This window comes from Leishmania martiniquensis, chromosome 31, assembly GCF_017916325.1.
Source record: "Leishmania martiniquensis isolate LSCM1 chromosome 31, whole genome shotgun sequence".
Lineage (NCBI taxonomy): Eukaryota > Euglenozoa > Kinetoplastea > Trypanosomatida > Trypanosomatidae > Leishmania > Leishmania martiniquensis.
The window spans coordinates 392,244-409,003 of record NC_090166.1 but is presented as its reverse complement, the minus strand read 5'-3'; the positions used below and the strand labels follow the sequence as shown (position 1 = coordinate 409,003).

At 57.7% G+C, this 16,760-nt stretch overlaps 3 protein-coding genes across 3 annotated transcripts; all 3 read left to right on the top strand.

Moving 5' to 3' along the window:
* Positions 1–897: 897 nt before the first annotated feature.
* Positions 898–2,172, top strand: LSCM1_01401 (uncharacterized protein; the record flags this gene model as incomplete). Its single annotated transcript, XM_067319017.1, has 1 exon — positions 898–2,172. One exon carries the CDS (start codon positions 898–900, stop codon positions 2,170–2,172), a length of 1,275 nt encoding a protein of 424 aa, XP_067176296.1.
* Positions 2,173–4,249: 2,077 nt separating this feature from the next.
* On the top strand, positions 4,250–4,576 carry LSCM1_01400 (uncharacterized protein; the record flags this gene model as incomplete). Its single annotated transcript, XM_067319016.1, has 1 exon — positions 4,250–4,576. The coding sequence occupies one exon, from the start codon at positions 4,250–4,252 to the stop codon at positions 4,574–4,576; it is 327 nt and encodes a 108-aa protein (XP_067176295.1).
* Positions 4,577–12,554: 7,978 nt separating this feature from the next.
* On the top strand, positions 12,555–15,293 carry LSCM1_01399 (uncharacterized protein; the record flags this gene model as incomplete). Its single annotated transcript, XM_067319015.1, has 1 exon — positions 12,555–15,293. One exon carries the CDS (start codon positions 12,555–12,557, stop codon positions 15,291–15,293), a length of 2,739 nt encoding a protein of 912 aa, XP_067176294.1.
* Positions 15,294–16,760: the final 1,467 nt, after the last annotated feature.

The following is a 16,760-nucleotide window of genomic DNA, read 5'->3' as shown; positions in this document are numbered from 1 at the left end:
CGGATTGCAAAGGGATGCTGACGACTGTGGGTGGAGAGGATGGAGGCTGCAGCTCTTTTTTTTTTCTGTTGCGCTGGTGCCGCATGTGTGTGAGCGCCTTTTCTATCGTAATGTGTGGATCTGCACTGCGGCGCGACAGCGCTAGTTAGCGTCTCTGTTAGGAAGGAGGTGAAGTGGTGTGCCGATGCTGTCGGTGAGGTCGTGCTGGTTGTACTGTGGCCAGGCCGCATGCTCTCAGAGGCGAGCTGATAGGTATGTATACACATAGTAGACGACGGCAATGATTTGCGCGGTACTTCTGCAGGGGTAAACGAAAGTTGTGAAAGAAGAATGGCGCGCGAGCGGCATGCAGGAGTCCTCATCGCTTGCCTGGCGATGTGTGATGCGGCTTTGATGTCGTCTGCGGCAGCGTTTAAGAGAGGCGCGCCGGTCCCCTCAGCTCCAACTAACTCTTCTTCGCCTTCTTCACCTTTGCCTGTCTCGCTCAATCACCCCCCATACACACGTAATGCGGGTGGCTGCAGTCCAGCTAGTGTTTGACCGCTCCTCTCTGTTTTTCTCATCAGTGCCGCTTGTATCCCGCGCCCCACCCTCCCTCCCTCATAGGCTGTGGTCTCCGCGTTGCGCGGGTGTGTACACGCCTCCCCCTCTGTGTTCTCCTCTTGTAAAGGAAGAGGCAACACAACTCCGTCTACCTCAGCGAACGTGACGCTTTGATCTGAGGCTCACAGCTTCTTTTTTTTTTCGTTGTTGTTCTCTCGCGTGCGTGAGCTTGTCTGCGCGCCTTTGCCCACTTGATTGCTCCGAAGGTGTCACGCGATAGCGCTCCCTCGCGGTCGAGCGCCCTTTCCTCTTTCGCTCTGCGGACAACCGAGCCGAAAGGAGAGCTTCAACACCATGTCCGAGGCCGCGCAGACGAATGAGATGCAGGCTGAAGTGATGCCCGTCGCGGAAGCACCGCCTGCGGCCGCGGAGCCGGCCATCACCAAGGTAGCGGGGGCCCCGGCATCCACGGAGGACGGCATCACCCTCGCGGAGGCACCGCAGAAGCCGCATGCCGGTCAAGACGGATGTGCTGCGCCGGCTGCTGAGCCCGTACCTCAGACTCCTCCACAGCGCACCATTCGGCCCGCTGTCTCGGGGTCGCACATGCGAATCTCAAGCCGCCCACTCGCTGGTGACACACACTCCTCTAATGCCCACAAGACAACCGCAGGCGCCTCTGCGATGAGCGGCAGATCACACGCTGTGCCCTATGAGGGTACAGCGGTGCACCTCTCATCGCGAGGCCGCGCTCCTCCGTCTAGACCTCGGGCAGGCGCGAGCGACGTCGGAGCGGTGACAAAGACCTCCATGCCGCCCGAGGCTGAGGAGGTCGAGCAGGCAAAGGCGCAGGCTCCTCGGGAGACCGCTGCAACGGACTGTGCGGCCATGCGTGCGAAGATCAGGTCACCAGAGCCCTACCGCAAACCGGCGCGCTCGCAGAAGGCACCCAAGGCCAACGCAGCGAGCGCAGCTGCGAATGGGAGTGAGGGTGGCCCGCTCAAGAAGGCTCCTCGTCGGCGTCTCGCCGATCTGAAGGCTGCAGGGCCAAAGGCCAAGAAGGCGACGCGTCTCAAGACCGACGGGGACGTCGCCATGAAGGCGACCAAGTCGAGGAAGACTGTGAGAGAATCCCGAAAATCGCAGAGCCCGAGTGACAAGGCGGACGGCGTTGAGTCGGCCGCCATTACGCAGAAGACTTTGAAGAAGAGGTCTGCTAAGGGGAAGGCGACCGCCGCGGCAAAGGGCGGCGAAGCTGCCGCTGCCAAAAAGGAGGCCACGAAGAAAAAGGCTGTAAAGAAATCGTGCAAGACAGCCACCGCTGCGGAGGCAATGCCTTCAAGTGACGCCGCTGCGAGTCATGCAGCAAGCGGTGAGGGCGCTCCGCACGCTGCCGAGGCACGGGCAGAGACAGAGGAGCGGCGCGATGCGGCCGGGCCGATGCCGTGCACCGAGGACCAAAAGAGCACCATGACACAGCATCATACGAAGGACGAGGGTGAGATCGGCGCTCCTGCCGCGGAGGGGGATGCCACAGCGGCCACCAAACACGCGGACCCGGAGGCAATGGATGCCGCGGAGGCTTCCACTTCGTATCCAAAGGAGAAGGCGGCTGACGTTCACAGCTGAGCATCGCCCCTGCTGCGCTCTTCTCTTTATTGCTGATGTGAGAAAGACGACGGTCGGGCACGATGGCGCACGGGGGCGGGACACTTTTTTTTCGCTTTATTCATTCGCTCATGTGTGACCCGTCCTCTCCCCATTCATGCGATTCGGGTCTTTCCGAGTTCACCGCAAACTCGTGCGGAGACGATGGAACGCCGCAGAAGGTGAACGCCACGCCTTCCTCCCCCCTCCTCCCCCCTCTTTCTCTTTCGACGGACATGAACCGTCCTTCTCACTCGTGAGGCCCAACAAAAAAAAGAACAGCAACCACAAAAATGGGAGCACCGACGGCATTGAATCCAACAGCATAAGAGAGGAAGGGAGCGAGCGAGCGAGAGAGAGAAAATAGAAGGGTCTTTAGCGCCCGCGCTTTTCCATCTCTCCTCCACTTTGACCTCCCTCTCTTCACTCCTTCGTGTGCCGTCCTCTTGTGTTTTTCTACCCTCGCTGCGCCTTTTATGCGAGCCATGCGGCAGCGAGTGTGTGTGTGTGGGGGAGCAAACTGACGCGCAGGTGTCCCCCCGCCGCGGTGTTTTTTTTTGTAAAATATATATTTACTATAGATCAGATGAGGCGCCACTCGTGTTACCGGTACTGACGGACGGCTCCTTTATTTATCTATCATTATTGGAAAGCACGACGGCGTAGTTGCTCCTCTAGGCTGACATGTATTGCCCTTTCGCTGCGGGCCCCCTTCTTGCGTCCTTGCTGCTGTGAAGCGTCTTTTTCGCTTGCGCGCGATCGCGATAAGTGCTGCATTTCTGTGCTGTAAGAAACGCCTGAAACTGCCGTAGAGGGCGTCTTAGTCAATGAGACGGTGGGCATGACTCAAAAGCATTCTTAAAACGTCCAGTCTTTTAGGAGGCCTGCGGTGAGCTCGCTCGCTTTGTTGTTAGGTGTATAGGGCCACAGGTCGTGAGGACTCTTCATCGGGCTGCCATGCATGCTCGCTTTCTGTAGAAGTCCGAGAGTATGTACACTTACGTCTATCCCCCCCGCCCCCGCAGACCTGTACGGCCATCCTCTTCGCGGCATGAAAGCCACATACACACGAAAAGAGAACAGATTGAATGCCAAGCATGGAGGAAGGGAGGGAGGGGGGCATTGTGGACACGACAGCGAGTACGGCGCGCACGGCTACAATGATTCTCGTAGGGGAAAGCTGCAGGAAAGCCTTCTTCGCGAACGCGGCACGGGAAGGGGCATGAGCCCCCCTCCCCCCGAGCTGTGGCGCCAGCTGCTGAGGAGGGAAAAAGGCTCGCACCCCGCCTCGCCACCTGAGTCGGTTGAACTCTTGCATGATGTCCCGGCGAGCCACGAAGCGTGTGTATCGCGTGTCTGCTGTCGTCCCTTCTCTAACGCAAGTGACTCTCGGCTCGAGATGTCTTTCTCTGCACCTCTCCTCATCTGCCTCCTTGATCGTATCTCCGTCTTTGCTTTGCACCGTCGGCACCGACGTGCGCAAAGGTTTACCGCGCTGGGGAGGGGGTCGTTGGTCAGCATCTCACCACCAAACCACTGCTCAGCTTTTCACGGCTGCTTCCAGTCTCTCATCACACGAGGGGCACTACTCGCCTCGGACCCTTCCGAAGCGACGCGTAGTCATTGGGGGTGGCCTGTGCACCTACATTAAGTGCTGGTGGATGCTGCGCATTCTCCGGGCTTCCTTTCCCTTTTCGTTCACTGCTTCAGATGTCGGCGGTGCCCCATGCCGCGGCCGCCCAGCAAGGGCTCTGCACGCCCCGCCCCCCGCGTGCGCAGCAATCGGTGCAAGCCGCGCCACTCCTTCAACGACGGTACTCCTTCTCGACGGCAGCGACGCCAGCGCCTCGCTGGCAGCGTCGCCATTGACGGCAAGCTGCACGTCGGCGCACACGTTCAGCAGCGTCTCACCAGCCTCCTCGCACACCATCGCGATGCAGCTGTCGCGCCCCGAGGTGCTCGCCCGCACAGTGCACCTTCGCCGCCTTCCACCCGTCATGAAGCAGAAGATTCTCGCCAACGTCTTTGAGGACAGCGGCGAATACCTGCGTGCGCGCATATGTGGGAGCGCGGCTACACACCAGAAAGTGGTGTGCACGGCTTCGTTGAGTTCGCGTCCGCCGATACAGCGGCGCAGACACTCGCATACTCCAGGCTGGTGGTGACCAACGGCCTTGAGAAGCTGCTGCTGCGCCTCAAGTGCAGCCCATTGAAGCAGCGGATTCTCGGCTGCATGGCGTACGACGCTAACGCGGTGAACGGTACCCTCTGCGGCGTTGGTCGCGGTTACCTGGCGGAGGGCGCACTCGAGGATGCGCTGCTGGCGGACTGCCTGGCTCCCTTCCGCACGGGCAGCCCGCGCTTGTGCGCTACACGGTTCGAATAGGGCGCATAAGGACACCAGCGTGTGCGAGGTTACCGTTTTTTTTCCGCGTCTGTTCTTTGACCACACCAAGAAGGCGGTGCTGCGTGTGCGTCACACACGAGAGGCGGCGTGCTTCTGGCGTCAGCTGCCGCCCCCGCCACGTTGTCCCTCTCTTCCAAGCGCGAGGGCGGCTGCCGCAGATGGGGCGATCGGTGGCCGTTTTCAGTCGAGCACGCGCATTTTCATCTCCGACGTGCGAACGTGTGTGGGGTCACTTTGGGGATGCGGCTCTGTGGCATGTCGTGATCGCGTTTTGTGCGACTGCCTCTGAGTTGTGGTATCTGGGGAGGCTCGTGCAGGGCCTTCCTACCCCACTCTTCACGCACGCGCTACAGCCCACTCTGACGGAGCCATCTGTCCAGAGAGTCATCGCGAGCCGCTCACCGTCGCGTGAACGCTTTTGCACAACTGCTCCAATTCATTCACTTCGTCTGCCTTTGCTGCTGTGATGGTCGTTGCTGTCGATGCAGCGCAGCACCGCTCGCTTTGACTCACGAAACGAGTGTGGCATGTCATCCTTTCTGTATTCGAACGTTTTTTTTTCGCGGGGTTAGATCTCTTCCTCTCGACGCTCCCTCTCGGACCTTCGCTGGTCCAAGTCATCGTATCGCTTCTGGCGTTCGAGCTTTGTGTCTGCTTCGGAGTGCGACGGCTACGCGGCTGTGCTGTCCTGCTCGCCTTTTCTTCAGCCTTCTTTTGCTTATACGGCGTTAAGCGATAGCGTCACGCTTGCATGTTTGCGGGCCTGCCGCAGCGGCGGCCGTGGCGCTATCGCTCCAGAGTGCGGCGAGGTGACTTACCATAGGTTTACGGCACCACGAGCCTTTTCGCGTGGATTTCTTTCCTCTCCCCCCGTCCCCTCTCTCTCTTTATACCGTTGCCCCATGAGCGCTGCATTGCTGACAAACAACAAACTCGGCCACTGAGGTTTGCGCCAACAGTGTCGGGGGAACGGCATGCCGGAGGTCTTCCACTGGCGTCGCCGCCCCTCCCGCCACACTGCGTGCCCGCTCCGTCCCGTTTTCCCGCGCACGTGCGACAGTGCCGGAGTCATAGCCACACACACACACTCTCTCGCTCGCTTTCTCGCCTTCCGCGTTTGCTGTTGTTCGTGGCGCACGTGTGTGTGTGTGTGCTGGGGAAATATATATATATATGTATATGGCGACGACAACGACGAAGCAAAAATAAAGAAAAAACGTTCACGCGGTGTATACTCGGACGCCTTCTCATCTCTCTGGACATATCAGACGGGTACACGAAACCAAACCACCACACACACACACACATACATACAAACGGAACGATTCACCCGATATACGTGCACAGGTAACAACACTTCGTATTAGACGACAACAGGGCGGATCTCCTTCCCCCCGTCATCTACGACAACCACGCTACAAAGCTTTTCCACCTCTGGTCATCATTCGCACAAGCCAAGGACTGCCTCCCTTCCCTTCCCTCTCCCCCTATCTCCATCACACACAAACACACACACATATATATACATATATATATTATATTATATATATGTGTGTGGGTGACTCTACCGTTTAGGTCTGTATTTGCCCAGTGCCTCAGTCTCTTTCAGTCTGTGTGTGTGTGTGTGTATGCCGTACGTCGATTGTTTGAAGGTACAGATCTGAAGCGCCTCTTCGCGACGTTTTTGTGGCTTTTCCTTGTGGCTCTGCGTCTGCGGCTGTCACTCTTTCGCCCTCCTCATTGGCTCCGTCGTATTCGTCGGGCGTAGTTGCCTCTCTTGGCGACGAATTACGTAACGAAGAGGCTGCCGTCAAGGGTCCACACATAGAGAAGAAAAAGGCGGGAGAGCGTGTTGGTTCCGTGCCTGAACGACAGCCCAGAAAATCTGCCCCGTTGCTGCGCTCATCTGCTTTCTGTGCCTTTCTTTGGCTGTCGTCATCTGCGCTCGCACATATCCTTGGCTAGTGCGGCTCGCGGCCCAGCGTGTGGAAGAGGGCACGGGCTCGGCGTGTCACAGACAATCCGCGGCGAAAAAGGACGAAGGGACATACATGCGCTACTGCTTTTCACCGTGGCTTCTGCCAACGTATTTGCCTCACTGTTTTGCGGTCTCCGCTCGCGGGCGCTCTCTCTCCTCTTTCGCTCTTGTTTTCTGCACCAGCTCGCTCTTCTTTCTGCTGTAACACATCCACCCGCCCGCCTTTCCAGCTGCCTCCACCCCCCCATCTTTACCTCGCCTTCTATTTCACAGAGCACTTGTAGCGGAGCACCCCCCCTCCCTCCTCCTTCCCCGAAGAAAGACAGAGAGGAGTACGCAGATCATACACATCTTCCGCCTTCCCCTTTTTTCTGTGGCTCTCCCTCCCGCTCCCCCTTTCGTCATTTTTGGAAGGAGTGATCCGTCGGCCTTCTCTCTTTTCTGCCGTCCTCGTGGTGCATCTCCACCCCCTTTTTTTTGCTGTCTGTGGCTCCACTCACGTGCGCCTCTCTCCTTCACCTCTCATTGTTAGAAGCGGTGCGCCTCTCCCTTCCTCCTTCCGTGTGCATGTTTGTTCCTGCCTGTGCGTCCTGTTGCCATCACCGCTGCTGCTGTTGTTGCTGATCTTGTAGGCCGTAGTACCCGTAGTCAGTTTCTTTTTTTTTGTAGTGTAGTGTCTCTCTCCGCCTTTTACTTCGTCTGCGTGTGGATCTCTCTACCTCATCTGCCCCCCTCCCTTCCCCTCCCCTCCTGCTACCGCGGAGGTAGGTCTTGCATCGCTTTGCAGAAGCAACAGGCAGCGAGTACTAGCCGGCGAACGAGAGCGTGAGGCGCGTAGAAGACTGTGTACGTCCGCACGTATTTAGCCAAAGCGCAGGGAACCAAGCACGTTTAGCGGCTTCTCGCAATCATCCGCGCGTCGTGACGTTCACCTGTTGCATCTCTCATATTACTCTCCCTTCCCGTTTACTTCGTGCGCTTTCGTCACACCAACATACAAGCGCATCTTAGTGGAGCATCTCTGGCGCTGCTCTCTTCCCTCTTCTCATCACCTTCCCTCACACTTTTTTTCTTCTTCCCCTTCTCTGTGCTGGTCGCCTCCCGTTCTGTATTCACGTATTCTTTTTTTTTTCTTCGAGACTCCCCCCTCCTCCCCCTCCTCTCTCTTGTTCCCCTCCCTGTCACCCACGAGGGATGCGTGCGTGCCTGTGCGCGTGAGTGCGTCACTGTAGTTTTCTGAGCCTCCGCTGTCTCCTCTCACGTCCCCCCTCCTCCCCCCTTTTCTCCCTAGTCTTTTTGTGTTTGCGCAAGTCTGTTTCATCTTTGAAAGTGGCATCTGTACGCTTGTGTGTGTGCGTGTGCGTCGTCTCCCCAAACGTGCACGGGTTGGCCTCTTGTCGGCGTTGCTGCTCTGTCGCTTGTTCGATTTCTCTCTCTCGCTGTCTTCGTGTGTGGGCTTGTTCGTGCATATACACACATATATATATATATATTGTGTGTGTGTGTGCTTATGTGCGTGCAGGCTGTGCAGGCGATCTCTCATATTCACGACTGAGCGCTTAAGCGGGGGAGGGGGCATACAAATCCACACACTCGCAGAGAAAAAAGCTTTAAGCGCCTCGCACAGGCTGTCGAGAAGGGCCGCTGTCTTTTGACAATCAGCGACGCGAAGAAGTAAAAGTTGGGATCACTCACACTCACACACACACACACACAAGCGCCTTCTCTCTCCCAATCCTTTTGCTGTTGTTTGTGGGCGCCGCTCACCATCCTTTCTTGTACCCGTCTTCACCTCGAGCTCACTCGCTAGCCGAAGCAGCGGTAAGCTCTCTTGCTCCTTAGGCTCGTGCTTGTGCTTTGTAGAGCTTTGCCAGGCTTCTCTCACCGTTGTCGGCTCCATCGCGTTGGGACTTCTTTTCTCTTTTTATGACTGTGGTGCCTCCCGGCGTATCTGTCTGCCTGTCTGTCTCGTGTCCCGCTTTGGAACGCTGGAGCTCTCTATCTCCTCTCTCACACACCCACCACACCACCCACCCACACACAAAGATAATAAACACCGGCATTTGTTTTTCAAATAAACGGCGGATAGGAAAGAAAAAAGGGGAAGGACAGGCGGCAAGGCCACACGCAGTTTCTCCCTTTTCTCACCCCTCTCACTCCTCTCTGTGTGCCCGCTGATACCCCCCCCACCGCCACCACCACCACTCACGGGCACACGCGCACGCATCTGTTTCGCTCTCTCTCACTCACTCACTCTTTCTCCATTCGCAGGCTTCGCTTCTCTGTCTTCTTCCGTCTCCGGTGCCGCGCAGAGTTTGCCGCGCTTTTGTATTCTCTCTATTGTTCTGCCGGATCCTGTGATAGCTCGCACCAGCGTCTCTTGCCGCGATCGGGAGGAGCAGAGACTTGACGCGGGTACCACCACCACCACCGCCACCGCCACGCACCCTCCCAACCACCCCTCTTTACCTGTGTCTAAGAGAGAAAAAAACGCGCACTGGGAGGAGACACATTTGAATTGCAGCGATTTTATTTGCTTTGGGGCGTGCCCTTTTTTTTATTTTTCACACACACACTCTCTCTCTTCCGTGCACGCAAGCACGGGGCGCATTCCCACAGTGGTGTCTTTGTGTGTGTGCGTGTGTGTGTGCATCACAGACAGGCGTGTTCCTATCGGGCGCGGATCGCGTGCTGCTCTCCCCTTTTTTTTCATCACTCTTCTTCACAGTTTCCGCTGGCAGAGACTGGCCTCTTCGTTGGGATCGGGCCTTTCCAGTCTCACCAGCATCACATTCTTCACGGACACATACCCGCTAGCACTTCCTCCCCCCTCCCCACACACACTGCTAAGCAACAACAACAAAAGAAAACACCCTCGTCAGCAGCCGGAGGGAGTCGCGCTACAAAAAAGTGTTTTTTTTTTAGCATTGTTGGCCATCTCCGCTCGTCTCTGTGTCTCTTCCAGAGGTGTCTCAACAGCTGCACAAGGCCGAGGCGTACTTTAGACTTCCATTCACAGTTTCTTTTTTTTTGTGTGTTTTTTTAGGCCGTTTAGTACGTTGTTGCCTGTCTTCTCTTCACGGCACCCAGTGGTGGGTAGGATACTGAATCCGACGCACCGTACGCCAATCCCCCCCATCCCCTCCGAAATCTTCTCCAACGTCGTCCGTTGCTGTTTGTCTTATCTGTGTAGCGGTGTGCCCCACCTCAGCCGAGCGCCTCGTGTTCGTTGTCTGCTTGCCGTACCCGGTTGGGGCCTCCACCCCCCCATTTGCTTACTCGCGGGCCGCTCCCCCCTCCCCCTGCCTTGTCTTCCTTCTCCCGACTCGAACTTCGCCTCCTATACACAGAGGGTTCGTATTCCTTTGGCTTCTGTGTCTCACGTCATCGTGCGTGTGGCTGTGCCGCTCTGTGCTTCCCGGCGACTCTCCCTCTCTGTCCCCCTTTCTCTGTCTAAGAGAGTGTGTTCTATTCACCTTTGTGTCGCTTCTCGCCCCGTCGTCCCTTTAGCTCTTTCTCTCGCTCTCTTTCTCTCTCTGGATTGATTCATACACCCGTCGAGCTGAGCCGTATTTTTGAACAGGCGAGTAAGAACAGCGACACAGAGAAGTGCAGCTTCAACACAAAGCACCGAGACACTGTCGCTCTTCGCGAAGGTTTTTTTTCGTTGTGCCTTTTCGTTTTGCTCGTATTTGGTGAGTCGGCCGCCATCGCATTTTTCTTTTTCGGTGTTTCTGAGGTGCCTTTTAGTCTTCCGTTTAGCTCTGTTCTTAACTCTCGATCGCCCGACAGGTCTTTTTTTCTTTCTTACTTTCGGTGTGTCGTCGCCGTTTATTTTTCTTCGCGGTGTCTGTGCCACGTACAGCTCTCTCTCTGTCTGTGTTTCTTTTTCGCTTATCCTGCGTGTTTCTCCTACTCCCCCCTTCCCCCCTCCCTCGGCCTTTCAGTAGAACCTTTTTCTCCTTCGGAATCGTAATTTGGACTTTACGGCGTACCTCTCTTCCTGTGCTGCAACTGCTCTCTCTCTCGCTCTCTCTCGTTCCCTCCGTCCTACTCCTACAAAAGAGCTGCTTCGCTGCAAATAGAGAGAAGAAAGCGGAGACACGCGCACGCTGCACAGCATAGCCATAGGAGCAGACTCCTCAACAGCTTTAGCTGAAAGCGAAAACGACGCAAGAAAAAACAAAGGGCACGCCGAAGCGAAGCGTACAACACAGCGCATCCATTATTTATTTATTATCAAAGGGAGAGCTGCGCCATTCCGCTCTGTACTCAACTTCCTCTCTCCTGTGACCTTTCTGGGAACTTTGAAGCCGGCGCCTCTCTCCTGCTGACGTCTTCTCGTCCTCCCTGTGTCACGGCGTGTGTGTGTTCACCCCCGCCCCGTCTTTCCGTTCCGCCTTTTTCTTTCTTCCGCCTTCCGTTTCTGGCCGCGGTGGCGCAGGTGTCACAGGTGCTCTCTCCCCTCCGTTGCGTTCTCGTCCACTTTCCCTATACACGCCTCACGTCATACACGCACCCCCTTTTTCCCTCTTCTTCTGTCACTCTCTCCCCTTCTCCGCCTCACAACACTCTTTTTTTTTTCGAATTGAATTTTAAAATTTCTGCAGGTTTCGTGTGACTCTTCACGTGCTTGGCCCCCCTCACCTCTCGCCCTCACTTCCGTTTCTGTTTCTCTCTTTTCTCATCTCTTCTTCGCGTCGTCTGCAAAGGCCCCGCATTCGCACATCTCTGCAGCACTCTCGCGCTCGCTCTCCTCCTCTTCGCCCGCGCCCTCATCTGTGCTCGCCTTGCCGCCTTCTCTCTCTCTCTCCTTTCGTCGGCGCGGACGGTCGGTGCGCGTCTTCCTCTCCCTCTGCCCTCCGCGAACCGGCGCAGGCAATCTGGAGCGGCCACCTCATTTTTATTCGCAGTCGCAGGAAAGAAGCGTCGGTATCCCGAAGGGAAACTTCTCGGAGTCGCTTGCGTGCAGGTACCATCGCGTCTACGCTTTCACTGCCTCTTTTGAGCTTCTCTCTCTCTTCCGTTGTCCGCTTCAGTGCTGCGTTGTCTCTCGTGTCGGTGCGCTCGGCGTCCCCTTCTGTTCCTTTCCAGCAGCCTCCCTCTGGGACCTGTGTCTTTCTTGGCGTTAGCATTCGCGCCATTCGCGGGCCTCATCTTGCTGCCCAGCCCCCTCTTTTCTCTTCCCACGCTGCGCTCCCACATCGTCGACGTACTCACCTCTCTCTTTTTTTTTACCCTTCTGTCTGCCCCAAATAAACCGTGCACGTGCGGCGGCGATCGAACTCTGACTGTGGTGGTACTATCTTCTCGTCCTCTCGTTGCACTTTTTTCTTCGTTAGCGAGTGGCGTTCACGGGCTCCTTCAAGAGTCTCTCAGTCGTGCTTCATTGCCCAGACATCATACGCGCACTCGGGTGCGCTCTCGTCTTCTTCAGCGGGCGGACAGGCGCGCGCCATTCTTTTGGTGCTCTTTTTCGCATATTGCACTGCTGTTTTGTCGTTTCTGTTGCTGCCCGTGTCGCCCTCACCACTCCTCCACATCGCTCCGCCGCCGTGTCGCCTGCCGTTGCGTCGGCTAAGCGTAAGCGCTCTCAGGACGTTTACGGCGACTTCGTCTTGTGGGCACGTCTCTCTCTCTCTCTTTCGGTGCCGGTCTGCACGCCATCGTCGTGGGTGCGGCTCCTCCTCTTTTTGGACCTCAAACGCACACACCTGAGCGGTCTTGTTTGCCTCCGCCTCCCATTTGTTTTCGTCGTGTCGCTCCGTGGCGCTGAAGCTTCGCTGCTCCTTCTCGGGCGAGTACGCTTTCAGCGCTTGCGGTCGCTCGCCCTCTCGTCGCCCTTAATCTCGCCCACGTGACATTCTTTCGCGCCGCCGTGCGTGACTGTTCCGCGCGGACAGGTGCTGCGATCGCACATATTCTTCTGTGCCCTTTTTTCACGCACGCGCGCGGGGCCGCACACCTTTCGTGCGCAGGATGACATCACACTTCACCACGTCCGCTGTCGCAAAGCTGGAGGAGTTACCTTCTGCCAGTGCCGCTGCTCGTGCCACGTCTGACATCGACTCCTACACCTTCGAAGTAGTGGCTGGTGATTACGTTCCCAGGAAGCTGATGGAGCCGAACTACCGCCGCGGACTGTACTCGCCGATACCTCTCTTTACTGACCCCAGCGGCGGCACGCAAGCGGCATTGTTTCATCCAGTGGAGGAGTGGGCCGCGACTGGAGGCGCTCAAGCAACAACCGGTGCGACTCTCAGTAGCCAAGGTCGCTTTCACATGTACGGGATCTCCTGTGGCGCGGAAACTACCAGCTACGACATGCCGCCCTCGGCCAATCGCGCTCCATCCTTGCCGCCACCACCACCACCGCCGCCGCCGATGAACGCGAGCATGAGCGGCCTCTTGCACTCGCACACCGAGAGTAGCATCAGCCCGTATACGTACCGCGGCCCGAACGCCGACTACGTAAGCCGCAAACAGAACCGGCTCCATCAGGACTTCAAGGCCCTCCCAAAAGAGGAGCGCCAGCGACTTGTGGAGCGCGAGGCGGCGACCTCGGACTTGCTGGCCCGCACGGTGCACCTGCGCTTTTTGCCGCTGACCATGCTACAGAGTGAATTGGGGGCCATCTGCAACGAGTGCGGCGAGTATCTGCGCGTTCGCATCTGCGGCAACTCGACGAACAACCAGAACTGGATCTATGGCTTCGTTGAGTTCGCTACCACCGCGGGTGCCGAGGCCATGATGCGGCGCAGCGGAATGGAGCTCAGCAACGGACCTGGGCGCCCGCCGCTGCGGCTTAAGTGCAACAGCGCCAAACAGCCCATCGTTGACCGCGTCTTTCACGACGCCGACCCCGCGACAGGCAGCCCATGTATATTCGGCCTTGGAAACTTCGCTAAGCGCACCCTCGGCGACGCCCTTGAGAGCTACTACAACCTCAAGGAGAAAGAGGCGCAACAGCAGCAGGACCCACCGACAGCCCCGTCCTCCAAAAGTGTCTCGCCAACCTCGACCGCCGCGGCGGCTCGGCCACCAGCTCGGCTGAGTCCTCACGCGCGAGCCTTTCAGCCGTCCGGGTCACCGGCGCCGCGTGCGGAGTATCGGCCCGCGGTGCACCACGCTGCTGCCCCTACCGCGACAGACACCCCCCATCGTCACCACTGGGCCCCGTCCTCACTGTCCGCTGTCGCCGCGGCACTCAAAGCCGACTCCGACTCGGCGAGCTCCGACTCCGCGGTGGGCATTACATCGACCTTCACGAAGCACTACACCGCTGGTGCGCGAGGCGTGCCATCGTCTCTGAGCACGACGCCGCGCATGACACACTCGCCGAACCACGACTACTCCGCTTTCGACGCAGCAACCGACAGCATTGGTGCTGTCTCCATGCCCGTGCCCGGTCAACCTGCGGCCAAAAGGTCTTCTACCGATTGGCATCACGCATCCTTTGACTCCCACTCGGCGGCCACACCGCTCGAGGCAGTTGCAGCGGCGCTCTCTCTGTCTTCGGACCGCGGCGGAAGCGTCTTGCCGGACCTCCTACTGCCCCCGTCAAATGTGACGGCGCTTCCCACGCACTCAGACTTGGTGGGCAATGAGCTGTCGCTGGCGCTACAGAACATGATGCTGACCGGGTCTGCCACAGACGGTGACGAGGTCCTCGAGCGCGGGCGGGAGTTGGCGCTGCGGGCTATCAGCCAAGCGCACTGCTTCTTGACCTCGCAACAGGGTTTCTACGATGCGATGGGTACTCTCCGCTCTTTGGTGGAGCTGCTGGATTGCCATGCCGCGGTGACGGGTGGGGCAACGGCGACGGGCTCTGGTGACCACACTGCAGAACTTCCCCAGCGCGCCACGCAGCTGCGCCTGCTCGCCAACCTCATGATGGCACTGCTGTACATGATGAAGCGCAACCTCAGTGACGCGCTTCCGCACATCCACGCGGTTGTGATGAGCTGCAACGAAATCCCCATTGTGTGCCTTTGGAAGTCGCAGCCGCCGCCACAGCAGCCACAGCAAAAGATGGCCAGTGAGAAAGCAGACAGGCGCAACAACACGCAGCGGTGGCAAGGGCTGGCCGTTGGCGATAACCTGTGCGACAGGGCCGAGGAGATCGGTGGCTACGGGTGCTTTGGGGCGCCGGCCAGCTTTCTAGAGGCCGTGCTGGATAGCATCCGGGAGGAAGAGAATGAGGGGGGCGAGGGATGCAAGAATGCCTCCGCGAGCAACAGCAACAACGGTGACACCGCCAGCACCTCCTCTGCTGAGACGCAGGCACTGCTTCGGCGCGACCAGAACTTCCATCGCTACGTGCTGAACGTGCTCGTCGCGATCGGTCTCTCGATGGAGGAGGTACAGCCTGTCATCACGCGCAGCACTTACGCCCTGGCAGCTGGTCGCGCGCGTGATGTGCTGGGTGCAGCATCCGCGGACCTAGAAGAGTGCCTGGAGTCGACGACGCCGAACCCGCGCCTGTGCGATCGACTCTATGGCCCTACATCAGGTGCAGGCAGCGGCAGCAGCAGCAGTGGTGGTGGCGGTGGTGGCGGAAACAGCGGCCGAGGCGGCAGGCGCGACATTACCTTCTTCCCACGCATATTCTTCACCACAGCTGAGGCGACGCGGCAGGAGGTGCTTCGCTCGACGGACGCGGAGCTCTTTTGGCGCTGCTTGCCACCGAAGCAGTGCGTGCAGTGTTACGCCGAATAGGTGCTGCAAATGAGAGAGTAGTGAGGGTCACGGGGGTAGGAGAGAGGTGGCAGGACACTGGCCAGCTGCGTGACGCCGGCGGAGGTACTTTTTCCACTCTCCCCCCTCTCTCTATGTCTTGCGTGTGTGTGTGTGAGGTGGGGGGAGGGGGCAATGCATTCCACTTCTCTTGTGCCTCGCGTGCCGCCTTTTCCCCGTCCTGCCTAGAGTTCTATTGATTTCTGTTTGAGGTTTGTGTTCTCGTGCCTATTCAGGGGCGGTTCTGCAGATCGTCTCGTGTGTGGTCATGGCGTTGTGTTCTTTCCTTCGAGTGGCGTGTGGATCGGGGCGTTTCCCCTCTGCTTCCTCGTAAGCAAGTAAACAACAACAACGAAAGGGGCGTCTTTGCGGTGCGCCTGCGCAGTTGTGCTTGTTTCTGTCCTCAGTCGGCACATCCCCTTTTTTGTCTTCTCAATTCGCTGGCTCTCCTGACAGGGTGCTGCTGCTTTCTGCGCCATGCGCATTCGCTCTCTCCTTGAATGCTGCGGAAATGAGGTGAGCTTCTCCTTTCTCTGCGTCTCCCTTCCCCCCTCCTGTGATGCTGATCGCTTTCCCCTCCGTCCATGTTGGCTTCTCGGCGACCTCCAGCAGCTGATGGTTTCCTCCCCATTCCCCTTTCTTCACCTCCCCGCTGTCCCTCCTCCTCTAAGTACGACATGGCTCCCTTTCCACGCAGCACAGGGCGGTGGCAGTGGTGAGGGTGAGGTGCCCGTTAGTGTAGTAGCACCCCCCGTTTTTTTCTTTCCCCTTCTCCCGCAGGAGGCTTTATAGCACATCGTAGTCAACCTTTTCCCTCGCTGTTTTTTTTTCTTTCATCAGGATATCGCCCTCACCGTCTGCTCTTCTTCACTGTTTCCGTTCTCGATTCACCCTCACCCGCGGCCTTCCCTCCCTCCCCACTTCTTCACCGCCGTCTTCATTTTGCTGGTGGCTGCCGTCACTTTGTGTTTTAAGTTCCTGCTTTCCCTTTCGCTTTTCTTTGTTGGATGTAACTATCGAAAGAAAGAGATGTATCGCTGCGTCATGTCATTCGGCTGTCGTCAGCGCTGTGCACGCTGGTGTCGTCAGGGTTACACGCACACACACACATACACACACACACAGATAGATAGGACACTAACAGTGATATTCACAGTCATCGTTGCTTTTTCATTCCTGATGGAAGTATGGAGAAGTCTTTCGGGTCCTCTCTCCGCGTGTGTGTATGTGTGTGTGTGCATCTTTTTGGAGAGGGGAGCGGCTCTACTGGGGATGCCTTTTTTTCCTCCATTCTCGCCAACTCCCCCTCCGGTCATGAAATCTTCTCATGCTGCCTCTCTTCGCTCTGTTACTGTTCCTCACATATATGCCCTGCTGTGTCAGGCGTGCGTGCGCGCGTGTCTTCCTCCTCCTTTTTTCCCTCGTCTGTGCCGTTCCTGATCGTTTCTT